Here is a 20,088-nt window from a genome sequence, read left to right as displayed (position 1 = left end):
TGTCTATAATTCAGTTATTATAGATTAAGATTTCTTTTGAATTATGTTGCCATAAAGTAAAAGTCAACAAGAATTTCAAATGTGCCTATGTGAATTCGATGTGTAGAAGCAGTAAACTGGTAAGAGTTGTCCTTTCTATAACCTGTGAAGCTATAACAGTTATCTCCGTCAGATATATTTTGACCTTAGCTGTGGTGTTGTGTCAATTAATGGTCGGATGTTAGATGTACAGAAGTACTTTCCCCTAGAAATAATAAGTGTTATGTTGTTCTATTGAGTGTTAGCTGACTGAGAAAGAATACAGTGTAGCCTGTCATAAGATTAATTACAGTAACATTTGGAAGGTTAAACTTTTAAGAACTATTCTCAGCTTGATTGACTGAGCATAAAGAACTGAAAAGTGAATGTTTGATAGTTAATGGATTGTAATTATTCTGAATACCTTAAACTGAGCTAATGTATTTATGATTTAATCCATCTAATTGGATAGAGAGATCTATGTGAAAGAAATACTAGTGCTTTAAGAATTAAGAAGTGTTAACATTAGTCATGATCTTCAAACCTAATTGAGAAGTTATTAATGTCTGAATGTGAATTCTTGTAATTCTTCAATTGAACAACTTTTGCAGATAGTTATGCTTGAATGTATATGTTGTACTATTCCACATTAAATGTTTTCTTTTGTTGAGTTACACTTGGTGTTTGCTTGATTTTCTTTCATTGCACCGCTCATAAAATTAATCGGACCTTTGCGGAAGCCTTAATTGCAATTATAACCTCTGCCTGAAGATAAAGTGATAATATAAGTATAGTTGATGATTGATTCCTCTATGTTATTTAGACTAATCTGAATATAGGGTGGCGCAGTATAATATAAATTTCTTTATATTCAGATGAGCATCGATCAACAACTAATGAATAAAAACGGAATTTAAGGAGGTAAAGATAAGATTAACAAACCAACATAATTGAAACAGTCTGTTAGGTAGGACGTTCCAACAAAAGTGTCCTAGGGAAACTCTGCCCTAGGCATTTTTTGGTCATTCAGTTGGGTTTGACACAAAAGCATACTTGCCACATTGCCATCTTATTGTGTGCAGTCTACCCATAGCAGTGGAATAGCTAATTAACTCTTTGGTCAGTAACTGCATATCATGATTGATGGCTTCCTTTTTTCTGAATACCCCATGCTCCGCATTTTGATGACACTATTTCTCCTATTCATAAATGACCATCATTTAGTTGAAATCTTATCATAGTTGATGACATTACTCTCCTCTTTTTCATTTGTTAGCCTTGTAATGCTGATTTGAGGTGTGGTTCCCACCCATGAAAGGTTATAAATATAGTACATTTTGCACTGTGAGTAGGCTGTTTTATTGTGCCTATGTAGCTGAGATGTTCTACTTGTTCTATAGGTACTTCATTCACAATGCAGTTGATATTTTCAATGATTCTGCCTATTTTCATTGTCTTTGTCTTTTTATTGCTGACCTTCATATCATATCTATTACAACAGCTATTCAATTTAGTCAGGGAATCTTGCAAACTTGTAGCGGATATATTTAGAAATATAACATCATCAGCATAAAGCAAAGAGCTGACATTGACATCTCCAATTCTGATGTAATTTTAATACCACTTTCCTTCATAATGTGATCCATATAGATAATGAATAACAGAGGGGATAATGTACATCCTTGTTTCACACCAGATTTAACATTAAACCATCTTCCTGTACTTCTTTCAATTCTAACTGCTGACTTACAACTCAAATAAAGACTAAGTATTGCTTGATATAATGCCAATTGACGTCATACAACTGTAGCATTTTGAATAGCTTTTCTCTTGGTATCTTGTTTTATGCTTTTTGCAGTTCTACAAAACTTAAATACAGATCTTTGTTATATTTCCACGATTTCTCAACTATTTGTCGTAAAGTGAAAATCTGATCCTGACAGCCTCTATTTAGCCTGAATCAAGCTTGTTCTTCACCAAGCTTCCCTTGTACAATCCTTCTCGACTGTTTCTCAAGTATACTTGCATAAATCTTACCAGTAACACTCAGTAGGGAAATACATTTGTAATTCTCACCAGTTTTATTTCTCTTTTTATATACGAGGGCTGTTCAATAAGTAATAAGACTAATTTTACTGTTGCGAAACCACTCGTCACAATATTAATTTCTGTGGAATAAAGAAATGTTGCTGTCTGTATTAACAAAAGAGGCTGATGTGCCAGAGTGTCACTTGACTAAACGCAAGCTTGTTTCGGCGCGCCTACGAGCCACGGCCAGTCGTTGAAATGGAAGCTTCGTTGGAACAGCGTTATGCAATTAAATTTTGTGTGCATTTGCAAAAATCGGCATCCAGCACTTTTAACATGATATGCGAAGCTTTCCACGATGAAGCAATATCGAGGGCAAGTGTTTTTCGCTGGCATAAAACTTTTAAGGAAGGAAGGCAAAATGTGGAAGATCTTGAACGTGAGGGAAGACCTTCAACGTCCATCACAGAGACAATGATCAACACAGCAGTGATTATCATCAAGGAGGATCGCAGAATTACAGTATGCCAGCTGCATGTTGTCCTGAATATTTCTGTGGAATGTGTTCACTCAATCATGGCTGAACATTTGGGACTGAAACGTGTTTGCGCCCGATGGATTCCCAAACTCTTGACACCAGAGCAAATGCAGCATTGAGTGGATGTGTGCACAGAATGGAAAGAAAGACTGGAACAAGAAGGAGACAACTTCTTAAAACGCATCATTACAGCAGATGAAGCTTGGTTGTATCACTATGACCCTACAATGAAACAACAAAGCAGTGAATGGAAGCATCCGTCTTCACCTACCCCCAAGAAAGCAAAAACTGTAAAATCGGCTGGTAAAGTTATGACCATAATGTTTTTTTAACTACGAAGGCATTGTTTACCAACACGCTGTAGAACCCGGGAATACTGTAAACGGCTCATACTATGTGGATGTTTTACGGACAATGGTACAGCACGTCAAAAGGAAGCGTCCATTGCTGAAGAATGGTTTCTTATTGCACCACGATAATGCAAGGCCACATATTGCTGGTTGTGTAGTGGACGTTTTGCAGAAGAATAACATAGATATCCTACCACACCCTCCATACAATCCTGATCTTGCACCGTGCGATTTCTGGCTGTTTCCTCAGCTCAAGAAACCACTAAGAGGCCGCCATTTCGAAAGCAACAAAGCATGTGTAAAAGTTGCGGGGGCGGTTTTGAAAGATCTCTCAAATAACGGACTTTTACATTTTTTTAAGAAGTGGACGCAACATTAGGACAAATGCATCACGTCTCACAGTAGTTACTTCGAAAAAGACCATGTAAATGATGACGATTAAAGGTAATCTGTTTTCTGTATAAATATAGTCTTATAACTTATTGAACAGCCTACGTATGTTATACCCAAGGTAAAAAAAACTCTCTACAAGAATAGAAGTTCAACTTCAGGATAGTGAAAATAGCACATTTTCAGGCTATCAGCAGAACAAAATTTATAGTTGGGTGCTGCTATAGACCAAACAATGGAATAGATGATGGAGATAGTATGCATAGGCAAATACTTGATGAGTGGAGACAGGTAATTATTATGGAAGATTTCAACTATGATAATATTGATTGGAGGGAGGGGAGGAGAGGAGAGGACAAATGGGAGGAAGGAAATAAATTTTATGCAGTTACTAAGGGATAACAACCTGAGACAGTATGTAATGGAATATACTAGGGGTTCGAGAGTGCTTGACTAGTAATTGCATCTGAGAAATTGACTATTATGAATATGACTGTATTGCCACCAGTTGGTGAGAGTGATCATAAGGTCTTGACCTAGGAAGTGGCTAAATGTGTGGAATTTTCACTTAAGACAGGGTACATGTGGAATTACCAGGCTGGTAAGTATGACAAGCTTAGGAGATTGGTTTGATCAGTGCCGTGGCATGTTAAACTGCAAGGGCTGGATGTTGATAGTGCATGGGAAGTGGTAAAAGAACGTTTGAGAGAGGTAATGACTGATTGCATACCTAGAGTCCAGAGAGTAATTAAGTGGAAGTTAAATGGATGAATAACTCCATTAAGCTTGAGCTGCATAAAAAGAAACAACTGTGGATGAAATTTAAGGAGAAAGGTGACCTGCAGGCACACAAACAGTACAAAGCGCAGACCAGAAGGGTAATTAGAGTGGTAAGAAAAGCAAAAGCAGATTATGAAAGGAAATTAGCAAATCAAGCTAAAGTAAATCCCAAACAGTTCTTTCGATATGTTGCAAGTAAAAGAAAAAATGCATACAGCAAAATGATTTTAAGGAATGCCAATGGCAGGGAGGTAACTGAATCAGCTGAAATAGTAGAATTACTAAGCGAACACTTTACAAGAGTATATCATCCAGGCTGTGATATTTCAGGAATGAGAGAACGAATGGCTAATACAGGAATTGAAGTGAATGAAATCAAGGTGAATAGTATATTACAGAATCTTAATGTAAATACATCTGTGGTATTGGATGGTATACCAGCTTGAGGCTTACGTGAAGTGGCAAAGGAATTGTCAGTTTCCTTGACCATATTGTTTAATTTAAGTCTCAGCTATGGGTCAGTCCCGAGGGGGTGGAAAGAGGGGAAAATAGTTTCATTGCATAAAGGAGGTTCCAAGACTGCTGCTGCAAATTACCGACTGATCAGCATATCAGAAATCATTGTCAAGGTTTTGGAGATATTAGTCAAGAGCAAAATACAGGAATGGATAGATGAAAATGGGAAACTGTATGGAAGATAGCATGGTTTTGTGAAGGGTAGATCATGCCTCAGTAACTTGCTTACGTTTTATAATACAGGGATGGCTGAACTGGATAAAGGTAATGGATTTACAGTGATACTGCTGGACTTTGCTAAGGCCTTTAACAGGATACCACATGGAATTCTAATCAGTAAACTGCAGCACATGGGGTTGGATATAGGGGTGGTGAGATGGATAGGAGGGTGGTTGATGGAGAGATATCAGAGAGTAGTTTATTCAGGAGTGGAGTCCAAAAGAAGGCCTGTGACTAGTGGTGTGCCACAGGGTTCTGTTCTTGGGCCACTGCTATTTAATTTGTTCATTAATGATATAGGAAAGGATCTGAGAGGAACTGTTCATTTATTTGCTGATGATGGAAAGTTGGGTAGAGCAATAGTGAAATCGCATGATCTCAAAATTTTGCAGGATGATTTGGGTAGATTGGCAGTCTGAGCTAATGAGAATGGATGTCAGTTTAACGTAGCAAAGTGTAAGGTTATGCATTTTGGGGTGAAAAAATTAGCAGCAGTATATCACATTGGAACTGTACTCCAGGTGGTTGACGAAGCCAGAGATTTGGGTGTGTTGTTGGATAGGGAGTAAAAGTGGCTAAATCAGCTCATCAGATCACTTACTTACTGAAGAATACTTTGACGAGCACAGATAAGCAAGTTATTATTCCTCTTTATCATGCCTTAATAAGACCCCCATCTTGACTACCGTGCCCAGATCTGGGTCCCTGGGTTTCTTCTTGATGGGGAGGAGGAGGTAGAGAGGATCCAGAGACTAGTGACCAAGATGATAGCTGGTCTATGACCTTACGAGAACAGGTTGAAGATCTGTGGGTTACAGAAATTGGTCGATAGGCAGAAAAGGGGTGATATGATTGAGACATTAAAATTACTGAAGGGTTTTTACAAGATTAATTCAGAGGAAATTTTTCAGAACAGGTCTGGCGATGAGAAAACTAGGGACCATCCATGGAAACTGAGCAAGAGTGTAGTTAGCAAGGGTGTTAGAACTAGGTTTTTTACTTGGAGAGTGGTGAATGAGTGGAATAAGCTGCCAGAGTTTGTTGTGGGTGCCATAACTGTAAATGAGTTCAAAGCAAAGTATGATAGATACTGCGCGAATGCCGAATAGTTGTTCTTGATATGATGTTTAGGGCTTCCCTCGATGAGTCTAACTCCTTGGAGTTGCCCATAATAATAATAATCTTGCCATGCATTAGGAAAAGTCATCAGCTAGACTAGTTTTGACCTTCATTTTGGTCTTATTAGTGAGAATTATAGACTTACAAACTTATGGAGATAGTAAAAGCTAAATCCAATGCAGAAGTTATAATTCTCATGTATAAGTAAGAAAACGGTGTATCACCATATTATTAAAGTACGGTAGCTGAGAAATAACTGAGAAATAGCAAGATTTTTGGCTTGGTCAGCAAAACTTGTCATAATTTCTTGTCAAATATAATGTACTTTCTGACCAAGTAGAAAACTACATATTTTGCATTACTCCATCTAAATCTATATTCTTGTAGCTCATATTTAAGCATTAGAAATGGCCAGAAATCAGTAAGTTATTATTTTATCTCTATGAGAAGTTGTAGAACCAGTAGTGCATCAGTGCAATCTTTGGATTGAAGTTGGTTGGAATTGTTGAGCGGATAGCTATCAGCTTTCATTCTCATAAGTGCTTTAAGTGGCCATGTATTGTCCCTTTCTTGTTACAAAAACTGCTTTTCCCTCAAGAATACCCCCCCCCATTTCATATCACAAATGAGTTTAAAATATTTGCTAATGTGGGGGGGGGGAAATCAAGTTTGTTCTGAGATATGGATCCTGAAGAAATATGACATTGGAATCAGAAAAACATATCAGCATCATTTTAGGCAAATGTGTCAGATGAAATTTCTTTGGTAACTTATTTGTTACCAAAGAAATCATAATATCTAATCCATTTCTCCTTGCAGGTGATTATGGTTAATAACAAAATAAAAATATAATAAATCAGTTTTATTTCCTGAGATCATGTGGGACATATCTTAACCTCACTTGGCTCTATTTTGTTCAAGTAAATAGTGCACTTTAGTAAATAGAAATTGAATAGTCAGGGAGATTGATTAGATTTTTTTAGCCTTCATCAATTTCCAGTGGTGAGAATTGATGAAAATCATTAAAAATAGTTAAATTTATAAAAACATTAAAAACAGAAATGCTGTATAGGCACTTTTTTCAATGCTTTTATCAATTATAACATTATAAACATTATAAATATTATTATGCTCATACTGTTTGATATGTATACTGCACAATATTGGTGGTTTGCATATCATAATTCAAGAACCAGCTATTTAGTTATTAAACATTTAGTTTAGTTTAGTATTTGTTCTTTTATTGTATTTAAGGAAGCAACAAGCCTTTTTAATTTGATACTATCTTTACAGTATCGATTTGATGTTGAAAGTAATGATCAGACAGTTTTGTTGTATTTAATTCAAAAAGATAGACGATCAATGAGAAAAGAAGGAATTGAGCACCTAGTAATTGGATTTTATGTTATGAAGGCAAGTTTTAAATCATTTGAATTTTAGTGTGAGTGTAATTATTTTCAATACTGCACTACCTATTGTATGAAGTTATTTGACATAGAATCTTGTTATATCTGTTGAATGCATGCATTCATACATTTGCATGTGTAAAATGGAACAGTAATATTATCTTAGTAACATCCAGTTTTATATTAGCATATGAATGAAAAATGATTGGAGCATAGATGGAAATCTTTTCTTAGCGTTTTTGTGAATCACAAACTTCACACTTATTGAAGACAAGAGTAATTTAAAAACTAAAAAATTTTTAAATCTTTAATTGCTCTCTTCTTAATGTTACCTGTTTATCAATGCTGAGTAACTTAGTTTACATTCACTAATGAAGAAGCCTGCATTCTCTCTTTCTTTCTAAAGAGTTAGCAGAATAATAGTAGAAACAGTAGAATAATAATAATAGTCAACAAAATAATAGAATATCATGGTGGCCGAGTTATCTCACCCAGTTAAACAAAGGACCAAGTAAGGGTCCAAGGCAAACAGTGAAAAGTCAGTACTGGAGCAAACTCAAGCTGTGTCCTCAGAATTGAAGAAAGGCACAATTGACATAAGAATAAGAACAGGAAAGTACCACATTGGCATAATTAGTGTTACTGAGACAAGGAAGACAAAAACAGATGAGATTCTGCTGACAGCTACAAGATGCTACATTTCAGGCAGTAACAATCAGAAAAATGAAGGATTAGCTATAGTTTTACTCACGATTATTTTTGTTTAGTGCTGAAACTATAGCTAATCCTTCATTTTTCTGATTCATGTGTTTGCACAGAAGATTCTAAGGAAGCAGAAGAATTTTTTGTCATTAGAAAAGGCATCTGACATGAAAGAAAGTTTCCTTGTTGAAGATCTGAGCAGCAGAGTTTGAAATTAATACCAGACATATATAAATGTTTCAGGAAAATTTGGAATAAATGGCAAAGTTAATAATTGTAAGTACCTCCTGGATTTCTGTTCAGGACATGGATTATTCATTACTGATACCATTTTTCCAACATCAATGTGTGCACAAATTCATGTGGAGCAAAGGCATAAATAAAGTTTCAACAACTGCATTATTGTTGATAGCTATATATTCATGCTGGTTCAAGACATGAGGTACTGGGGATTTGAAATAGGAAGTGATCACCATTTAGTTCTGAGAAGGATAAAAATGAATTTCATATTGAAAAGAAAGATATGTAAAAGTTTTAAAAAGAATCAAAGTGGAGCAACTTTCATAGGTGAACTGTAGACTAAATATACATACTAATATAATCAAGAAAATTATCAAGAAAAATTGAAAACATTTGAAAATAAGAACCGACCTTGGAGACAGTGACAAACTCTGAAGAAAATATTGGTTAATCCAGCCAGGGAGATGTGAATGATGCAAACATCATTAGAAGCATTATTGTAAAAAAAAAAAAAAAGAAAGAAAGAAATCTTGTCAAAGTTACTGAGGGGTAAGCAAGTAAATGTCCTGGAAGAGTACAGAGAAGATGTAAGGAAGCAAAGCACTGTGTAAAAGTAGCTAAATAAAAGTCATCAGAAGACTTGGTAAAACAGTTAGAACATAAACATTAACAAGGCAGGAAAATATTCTGGACACTATTGAAAAGGCTTAGAAATAGAAAAAAGAATACTATAAAAAGGAATCATGTGATAAATTAACTTAAAAACTGAAGATGTAGGTATTGTAGAGGTCTTGGAGTAATTTCTTTAAAAGATACAGGAAGTGACAGAATGGAATAAAAAATATTCAAGAGAAGTATAAAAGTAAGGTGAGGTTAAACAAAAGTCATCAGAAATGTTAAATGTGGAAAGCCCGCTGAAGTAGATGATAAATAACCAGAAATTCTCAAATATGGAGTTGCAAAAATTGTATAAGGTTACACTGCACAATTTAGATGGCTTGGTCACAGGGTCAAATTCCAGATGATTGGAACATGGAACAGAGCTCTCATATTACCATATATAGAAAGTGAAATTAAACTGAATGCAAGAAGTACAGAGGACTTGAATGTTCTACGTACATTCAGTGTACTGATTGTTCCAGTTCAGGTTTATGCAAGCACACATGTTTGAAAAAATCTGATCCTAACAATCCTTATTTGCCATTTTCATGGCAAATAAGGATTGTTAGGAGATTTATTTTCACTTTAAGACTAATAGTTAAGAAATCTGGGAATATATTATGGAAAATTATGGAGACAACTACCGTGTTAGAGCAAAACTTTAGTTTAATATAAACCAACTCGACGTTTCAACCTTCATATCTAGGTCGTCATCTGGAGCATATATATATATAATATACAGAGAAACAAGCTGCACTACAATCTACATGGTTTGCTAGTTACTGACCAACCGTTACAACAATTATTGGCCTGACCTCTGGTGGAAAAAAAAAAACCTTTACTACATCAAAGCTAGTCCTATATTACTATTATCTATTAGGTTACAAAATTAAATTGGGCTGGAGAGCAACATGTTTATATATATATATATATATATATATATATATATATATATATATATATAAAATAAAATAAATAAATAAACTGTTATTATACATATAAATTTCAACCAATTGGTATGGAATAGTTTCCAATAAAAGCTGAAAATTACTTCAAGTCCTAAAGTATGCTAGATACTAAGTAGGCTGAATATGTGCCATCAAAATTCTTGGAATTTTTATGCCACCAATATTGTTGAGATTAGGGTGGTAATCAGAATTTCACAGGCATCTTTAAATTTTCTTTCATACCAGGTTTTTGTATGATGTAAAGAGCAGGCACTCTCCCAATCAATTTGGTGTAGGGTGTTGAGAGCATGATCTGAGAGGCCTGCTTCACCAAAATTGTTATATTTAATGCGTCTTTTGTGTTCTTTTTTTTACGTATAGAAATTGTACGTCCAGTTTCACCAATATAAGGTAAGTTACAGGTGCAGTAGATGCAATAAACTCCAGGATGTGCCAATGAGAGGAGAGGATCCTTAGAGGAGTTGAATATGTTTTTAATTTTATAGGTGGTTTAAAAGTGGCATTGAGATTATAATGATGTAGGATTCAAAATTCTATTGATTTTTTCTGATAACCCTTTAATGTATGGGATGGCTGGTTTTTCTGTAATATACAGGGTGTTCAGGATAAATTTGACATATTTATAATTAATTATATTTTTCCGTAAGTTACATGTATTAACACACACTTCTCTTCATTTAAAAGTTTGGACCCTTCTTCATTCATATACAAGATGTCAGAAAGGATGGATAGCTGGAACCCACCTGAATCATGGAAGAGAATAACTTGTATCATGATGATTCGTGCCCGCCATCAAAATAAGGATATTACGACTGCTGCCCAATGCTCCCTGAATACAGTAAAAACAATCAGGCATGAACTAGAGACTTGCAATGGTGACTACGAGGATGTAGCAAGAAGAAAGATCCCTAGCAGACGATCTGATTGCGTTCGTACAGCAGAATTCCTCGCAAATCTGCAGGAACAGGTGTTGAAGAACCCTGGCATTGGAATTCGGGCTTTGTTCGTGGAGTTGCTAACTGTAGTCAAGCCCTGGATAACAAGGGTAGCCAATGGTAGGCCGTATGTATGGCAGCAGGATTCGGCCCCTTGCCACACCTCTGGGAAAAGTCAAAAATGGTTGTCTGAAAATTTCTACGACTTCACCAGTCCAAATGTTTGGCCTCCAAACTCCCCAGACCTTAACCCCATGGATTATTTTGTATGGGGCGCAGTTGAAAAAGACACCAATCGCACTTCCAGTAATACAAAAGCCCAGTTAATGGATAAAATTAAAACAGTTTTTGCAGCCCTTCCCAGGGAGACTGTAGCATCAGCTTGTTCGAGGTTCCGAAGCAGAATTGAAGCTGTGATCAATGCTAATGGTGGTTATTTTGAGTAAATCTTGTTGATAGTATTGTAATTAACTCTGCCTGTAATGTGTTTTTGTCAATTCATTAAATTTAATAGATACAAAGAAGATTTTCTTTTTCCTTACGAAACTGTCAAATTTATCCCGAACACCCTGTATATTCTTTTCTCATGAAGTTTTATGAAGAACTTTATTAATAGTATTTTTGTTATAGCCATTATTTATAAATGTGTTGCTAATAATCTTTAATTCTTGTTTAAGAGCTTGTTGATTAGTGCAAATTGTTATAGCTCTGTTTTTTAAAGGTGTTAATGATTCCAAATTTTTGCGATGGGTGGTGATATGAGTTAGCATGTATATTATTATTATTATTATTATTTGACACCTCCAGGGAGTCCAAAGACTCATCGAGGGAGGGCATCTACTCTACATGTCTCCATTTCCACCACTCAATCCATCAACTGACTGCAACTACACCAACGCCGTCTACTGCCGACCACCACAACTACTATTTTCACAGACAATTACAAACATCCATGCCCACGGTGGGATTCGAACCCGCAGCTCTTTGGCTAATTAGCGTATATATTGGCCAGTATGTGTCAGTTTGCTGTAAACCATGAAGGATAGACTGTCTGAGGGAAGATAAGACGTGTGACCAGTGTATCCAGGAGCTGGAGCAAGTTCTGATTTTCAATTTCAATAGTAAATTGTATGCGTTCATGTTGTTTGTTCAGGTGGCTGAGGAATGTGTTTAAAGTTTGTCAACCATGTCGCCAGATAATGAAAACATCGTCAACATATCTGAGCTACACTGTAGATTTTAGAGTAAAGGAATCAAGAACACATTGCTCAAAAGCTTCTATATAAAAGTTAGCAACTGGGGAGATAGTGGTGAGCCCATTGTTTATTAAGTGCATATTGTGGCTTCATAGATGTACTGTGACAAGTTTTTCCACTGGGTTGAAAATATAAATGAAAATATGAATAATAACATATATAATTACTTGTCACATGATATATAGCGTGATATAATTTAGTTTAGAAAATATGTTTAATTTTTCCAGCATGGCAAGCTTTAAATTTAACACCAAGATATGAAACTTTTTTTATGGTCTCTAAAAACTTTGAATACTGTTTTACATATTTTATTGTGCATTGTAATGTATTATAATGCACCTTAAAATTTGTTGGTGGCCTGGTTGGCATATCCACGCTCCAGCCAGAAGGCTGTAGGTTCGAAGCCTGCTGTGGGCATGGATGTTTGTGATTGTCTGTGAAAATACTAGTGGTGATTGGCAGTAGATGGCGTTCGTGTAGATGATAAAGGTAGTTGGAGTGGTGCAGATAGAGTTCTAGAGTAAGTGCCCTCCCTTGATGAGTCATTGGACTCCCTAGAGGTGTTATGTAATAATAATAATAATAATGACATGTCTCCAAATCTTTAGAAAATGTTACTTTAGAAAGTAACATTTTCTAAAGTCTTAAATAATTTACAATTATATGGTGTTAGGCCTGCAAAAGGCATATGACAAGGTGCCAAGAGAAAAGCTATTCAAAACACTACAGATATATGGTGTCAATGGGGCATTATATCAAGCAATACTTTTGTCTTTATTTGAGTTGTAAGTCAGCAGTTAGAACTGAAGGAAGTACAGGAAGATGGTTTAATGTTAAATCTGGTGTCAGACAAGGATGTACATTATCTATATGGATTACATTATGAAGGAAAGTGGTATTAAACCTGATATCAAAATTGGAGATGTTAATGTCAGCTCCTTGCTTTATGCAGATGATGTTATACTTCTAAATAAATCCTACAAGTCTACAAGATTCCCTGACTAATTGAATAACTGTTGTAATAGATGTGGTATGAATATCTGCAATAACAAGACAAAGACAATGAAAATAGGCAGAAGCATCAGAAATATCAACTGCATCGTGAATGGAGAACCTATAGAACAAGTAAAGCATTTCAGCTACTTAGGCACGATTTTTAGTGAAAATGGTAAATTAAATATGAAAGTAGACAACAGAAACAACAATTTGATCTTGTAGGAAGTCAAATATAAATAGATTTATATGGAATAAGAGAGAAATTAGTCAAAACTCTAAATTAGCTGTATACAAGACAGTGTTCAAGCCAATTTTAACTTATGGATCTGAGAGCTGGGTTAGAAATAAAACACTTGACCAAAGACTAGAGACTGCAGATATGAGAGTCCTGAGAAAGATTAGGTGCGTGAACAGATGGCATCAATGGTAATATTATATTAAAAATGAGAATATTAGGAAAGAACTTGACATTGTTAGCATCCAGGAATGTGTTAGCAGAGCTAATATCTCAGATGGTATAGTCACTTAAACAGAATGGGAAAGATTAGCAAAACAAGTGTTCTCTGCCAGGTTGGCAGGAAAAAGACCCAGAGGAATACCAAGATGTAGGTGGATTGATACAGTAAAAAGTGCCATAGAAGACAGAAATATAAGGATAGGAAGTTAGTGGTGATATAAGTTTTTCATGTAGTACTATCATATCCTGTACACCCATTGAGGGTGCATGATGATGATGTTAGATATAATAGAGAGTCATTGTATATATATATTTTATAATTAGACATTATTTAAAGCCTTGAATTAGAATTGAAGGTGCTACAGGCAGATAGTGTGACGTTCAGTCAAGTGTAAGGTAAGGATATATGGTAACCCCAGTGTTTTCACCATCTGTATGAATTACATTATGTAGGAAAGAGGCAAGCTTAGCTCTTTTCAGCGCAAATAACATTTTATGCAGTGTGCCTATTAAGTAATGAGATTGATTTTTTACAGGACAGCCCTTTTGAATAAAAGTAACAAACATGTTCATAGTTCTGACTGTTAGAGTGTGTTGTGATTGCAAGTGCAACTTTCAAGTCAAGTTGTACCTGTGATGCAGCAGTTTTCATGTGGCAAGTGTCAATATAAGTGTGTGAGTGGAACATGTCAGAAGTTGCTTAATGGAGCGAAGAGCTGTAATAAAATTTTACTGTAAATTAGGAAATACTGCTACAGAAGTGTACCAAGATGTAAAAAAAAAGTTTACTGCGATGACTACGTGAGCTGTGTACAGGTGTTTCATTGGTTTTCAGTGTTCTCATTTTCTACCTAAAGATACTAAAAGTCATTAAAATGCTTTTTTTTAACTCCATATATGGAGTTTAATTCTTACTTAGTCAGTCCTCATCTGCCTTAAATTATAGAGTAGCTTGCCATTCTGTCTTACTCTGCATAATTCTCCTTGCCTCTTTCCCCACCAATCCTCTTATTCATAAGTACTCCTTCACATTATCTTCCATTTTAATCAGTTGTAGCTCAGGTCAGACTCTGTTACTTCTCCATTCCCAGACTGTGTTGTTCTTTGAATTTATCCAGAGAGCAGCACTTTATTCAGGTTCCCAAGCCACCTGAGTTGAGCTTCCTGTATTCTTACTTGTAAAAACTGTTCCAATATTCTTTTTCATAGTTTACTTTCCAATTCTATCTTACATTTTCTTTGTAACAACCTTTCTTAAATAGCATTTTCATAGTCTAAATTAGACTGCTGTCTGGTTGACTATTCATCACTATCCAAATGGTGTTAAACTTTTGAATTCAAATGTATTCAAAAGTTTAATCTACACCATAATCTAAACAAAACTTCTTCCTGATCTACTATAAATGCCAGGGTTTTAGTTACATTTATCTCTTTGTGTGTGTGTGTGTGTGTGTATATATATATATATATATATATATATATATATATTATTCTTCTTCTTCTACGCGTTATTCCTGCTTCCTGTGCAGGGTCCGCGTGTTACTTTTAGATGCGACTTCTTGTTAGTACTACTCCCAACCGACCCGTCGCCTGGTCTGCCGCTGGGGGGGGGGATATATTTTTGACTGTAGAGGCGTATGTTCACGGGGCCTGTTTGCGGGATGAAAAACGCCAGATAAACTGGCAGAAAAAACCCTACTGACCGCGCCCAAGACCGGCTAACTTGGCTATGCCTGAGGAAGATCCTCAAATTCCTCACGTCTACAACGGGAATCGAACCTGGGACACTCCTTCCCCAGGCATACGGTTGCGAAGCGCAAAGCCACTAGGCTAACCGTGCGGTTTTATATATATATATTATTAAAAAAGCTTTAATGACTGATACTGATACCTGACTTTAATGACTGAGATAAAAAGATGACATGGTATATTTGAAAAGATACTGCTAGTTTACTAGTTTCGTTGAATTGATCAACATCTTCAGGTATCACAATCAAAGAAATATATAAAGAATTACAGAGACTTAAAATTGCATTAACTGAACAAGTACAAAAAGACAGTAGCGTGTTTGAAAACAAAATGCAAGCTTGAGTTCCAAATAAACGTAGACTACGCGCTGTCGCGAGTGCGCCAATACTGAACAGAGGCAACGTGTGCGTCAGAGAGATTGAAACTTAGGCTGTTGTTGATATGGGGAGAATCTAGAGAAATTTCTCTAGATTCGACAATCTTTCTTTCGAGCTCATCATAGCACACATGGATATTAGAAGTTTGAGTCCAGTTCACAATATGTTGGCAGCCTTCGTCTGAGTTAACTGAAAAGAGAACGTGGCTAGAGAGAGCGCTGGCTCTAGTCCTGTTATAGGAGATATCTCTACAGTGTTCTTCCAAACGTAGAAGGATGGATTTAGCAGTCTGGCCATAGCATGTCTTTCCACAATCACATAAAATCTTGTACACTCCTGGAAACTGAGTTGGAAGATGTTTCTCTTTAGGTTTACTAAGTATTGAACGAAGTTTTGGGAGCGTAGTGAAGCAAGTTCTGAAGTTAAACTTCTTGAGAATTTTTGCCAGTTTTGGTGAAAGAGAGCTGATGTAAGGCAAAGAGATGAAGGCTCTGGGGGAAGAGGGATCTTCAGAAGTAGTTGGATGACTGGGGGAAAGAAATTTGTCAATTTTCTTGGGAGAGAAACCATTATTAATAAAAGTTTTTTTAAGAAAAAGGAGTTCAACAACATATTGACCATATCAACAGCAGCCTAAGTTTCAATCTCTGTGACGCACACGTTGCCTATGTTCAGCATTGCCGCACTCGTGACAGCGCGTAGTCTACGTCTATTTGGAACTCAAGCTCGCATTTTGTTTTCAAACACGCTACTGTCTTTTTGTACTTGTTCTGTTAATGCAATTTTAAGTCTCTGTAATTCTTTATATATTTCTTTGATTGTGATACCTGAAGATGTTGATCAATTCAACGAAACTAGTAAACTAGTACTATCTTTTCAAATATATCATGTCATCTTTTTATCTCTCGGTATCAGTCATTAAAGCTTTTTAATAATATTTCCAACCGAGTAAAAATGAATTATGATAATATATATAGAGTGAGGGAGAAAGGATTCATTTTTGCAAATTTTTTGCTTGGGATTTTCTCATCCTAAACTTTCACTCTTAAATAATGTCATTAAAATTAAGTATAAAAACCCCATGTTGAATACTTATTTGTTTGAAATTCTTGTAAACCCATCAACAGTCTTGATTTAGTTTCTGCAGAACTTATATATAAACTGAATTGAAAAAATTAGTTCGAATATTTTTATAACGGTGCTTCAAATTTCTTTTCATGGGATTCTCTCAAAAGCTTTTCTAATACTGGGTACGTCTGCCTACTTCAAACCTACACCAGGTCTCAACTGATTTCCCATTAAGCTCATATCTTAGTAGATATGGTGAGAGGACCTAATTTGAATTGACTATGCACTTTAGTTGAAAAGACCTGGGTTCAAATCCCATCTCGGATGTGATGAACTTTTAAAAAAGGATTTTCTATTGAAGGTGAGTTAGCTGGTCTCTTTCATCCAACATACTGGACAGAAATGCATATTTAATTGTGCACTGACCCCGTAATCTTAGTTTATTTGGCATAATTCCAAAACAACAACAACTCATTTGAGAAGTATTTTTCAGTGATTGCAGCATTCTCTATTATCTCCTTTTTAAGATATATTGGTATTATGACTACCACTTCTTCTCTTTTGGAATTTTCTTTTTCCATACCTATTTCAGAGTGTAAAGTGACAAAACTTCTCGAGCATCCAGTATAAATTTAATCATTGCTGGAGCATGAAATGAAATCAGGTAAAGCACCAGGGCATTGATATATGCCCTGGTGCTTTACCTGATTTCATTTTTTTAATAGCTGCCTTTACTTCCTCCATTGTAATCCTGTTCTCTGCACTATCCTGTCCATGCCATCCTCATCTTCTGCTTCTAATAACATCTGAATTTTCCCAGAGCTTTATAACTCAGAGAAATACTCTTTCCATGTTTTCGTCATTTTCTTTTCTTGTCAATCAACATCTTTTCTTGAGTACTACTTCTGTAGCCTTGTGGCAATGCATTTGCTTCTATATGTTAGATTGCCTGAAGAGATGCAAACTTCAATGGCATTTCTTACAATTACAAGACTCAGAGAAATACTCTTTCCATGTTTTCGTCATTTTCTTTTCTTGTCAATCAACATCTTTTCTTGAGTACTACTTCTGTAGCCTTGTGGCAATGCATTTGCTTCTATATGTTAGATTGCCTGAAGAGATGCAAACTTCAATGGCATTTCTTACAATTACAAGCCAAAGAAAGGCCTGTTCCTGAGTTAGTCAATCTTTGAAGGTAAAAGTTTTAGTTCTGGGGTTAAAACCTGAGTTTTCCCTCCTAGAAACTCAGGTTTTAACCTAACACTCAAAAATATCAGCTGTGTTATTTGCACAGTTGCAAAATTTATCTATTAAGGTTTAAAACATTGAGATGGCAGTACTCATCAGCTGCAATATTTTCCCTGATATCTTGATTCATTTAACAGCCTTGACTCAGCTGTCAGGACCAAAGTGCAGAAATCAGCTACCTGCTGATCTTTAAAAAAAGTTAATTAAGGCTAAAGGAGCTCTACCCTTTGGAAATAAAAGTGTTAGTAGATTAATTTAATTTTTTGTACCTTTTTTGTCTCATTTTTTAATCATTTGCAAAATAACTATTTTGGTTTGTTCTCCCATCTTTATCCCAAAATCCTATTATGTTTGTAGTTTAGCTGCTATAAATTTTCCTTTATTATACTTCATTTGTTGGCAAATAATCTGACAAACTTTTACTTATCTCCTTCAACTCTTTCAGTCATGCTGTCTTTTTTTTTTTTTTTTTTAAACGACTTCTTGATTCCAAGCATGAAGTTGGATAGCACAGGTGTATGTTATATTTCATTATCTTGCACATTTTCAGAAACATAACAATAATATTTTCATTATTTATATTAAGATTATTTTAACTTTTTATTTCTGTTTTGCTAAAGTAACTGAATTATCGGTAGGAATGTAATAAGTCTCTTTAATTTCCCATAAATCATGATTTGATTATTCATCAAGAAATCTTATTTAATACAGGATTCTGTTTTCAAAACTTTAGGATAATTATTTGAAGGAATAAGTATAAAAATATTCTTTCACTGAAGGTTATTCATGTTCTTATCCCTTAAACTTTACAGTTCACTTTACTTGATTCCCTTTCGAAATAATAGGTAGAAGAAAACAGAAAATATCGAGTTCATACTGTAAAAGAAAAGGCAGCATGTTCAGATTATATTCGAACTCGAAGCGTCTTTCTTCAGTGTAATTTGAAAGCAGGCAGATATGTAGTAATTCCTACAACATTTGAAGCTGAAGAGACTGGAGAATTCATGCTTCGTATATTTACTCCCAAAGACTCAGATGCAAAGTAATTTTTTACCCTATATTTTTATAAAGTAGATTTATAAATGGTCTGTTAATATATATTATCCAGTCAACTCTCTGTAGTGAACATCATTATAGCGAATTCATCGCTGTAACAAATTACTGAGAAGTGATAGCTAATCTGCATAGCATTAATGCTATTCTAAATTCAGTATAGCACACCTTCCACTATAACACATTACTTTTGTCCCTATAAGTTTGCTATAATGATAGTTGACTATATTTTTTAAGGGATTATGTTCTTATGTTTATCCACTGTAACATATGCAAATAAGTTACCATGCTACGATTCTTCCTAACCATGATTAAGGGGAAGTAGCTTCACTGTAGGTTGCCCTAAGTATCTACTGTGGCGGAAAGCACACCCATCCCTTCCTTTCCAGCACTTGAAATATAATAAAAGCTAATATATAAGTTTGCCACATGGAAAAGTGTAGTAACTTTGCATGTCGGAGACAAGAGTGTTTTAGTGGACACTTAGAACAACTTATTATAAGGAGGTTAACTGCTTTTACAAATGAAAAAAAAAAGTCCTAAAAAACTATGTACAGACAGTATTTGCATTATGGAAACTGTATGATAGTTAACCATTTGTGTGATACTCCTTGATTTCCTTGACATCCCCGAGTTATCTGATGTATGTAGAGCATGAGGTAATATTTGAGGATGTGTGAATCTTAAATTCAGAGTGAAGTTAGAATAAAGTGATGCACCATGTTTTTCTAAGACTATAAATGATAAGATGGATAGATATTAGTTGAGATACTAATGTCATTACAATATCTGAACTAGAGAAGCAATGTTTTTGGATAAGTAGGGTAGAGATAGTACATCCAAGGAGGCCAATGTTCAATTTATGTGGTGTCTTCAGCAGATGATATATCACTTTGTTTTTATATATTGAAAGTGAGCTTGTGGTATTATGTATCATTTTGTTACTCACTTACTGGTGAGACTTCAAAATACACAAACTGTATTAGCTCTGTAAAGTATTTTCTAAACATAATCT

At 35.2% G+C, this 20,088-nt stretch overlaps 1 protein-coding gene across 1 annotated transcript in view; it reads left to right on the top strand.

The window, feature by feature from the left end:
• Positions 1–20,088, top strand: part of LOC150104204 (calpain-5-like) — a 150,841-nt gene that overhangs the window by 86,934 nt on the left and 43,819 nt on the right. Inside the window, exons 9-10 of the mRNA XM_090397307.1 lie at positions 7,252–7,371; positions 18,866–19,062. Coding sequence (XP_090253433.1) covers positions 7,252–7,371; positions 18,866–19,062 — 317 coding nt within the window. The remainder of the gene's footprint in view (positions 1–7,251; positions 7,372–18,865; positions 19,063–20,088) is intronic.

Source organism: Typopeltis vanoorti, chromosome 8 (genome assembly GCF_054136105.1).
Source record: "Typopeltis vanoorti isolate ZY-2024b chromosome 8, IOZ_Tvanoo_1.0, whole genome shotgun sequence".
Taxonomy (NCBI): domain Eukaryota; kingdom Metazoa; phylum Arthropoda; class Arachnida; order Uropygi; family Thelyphonidae; genus Typopeltis; species Typopeltis vanoorti.
This window is presented reverse-complemented; position numbering and strand designations above follow the sequence as displayed.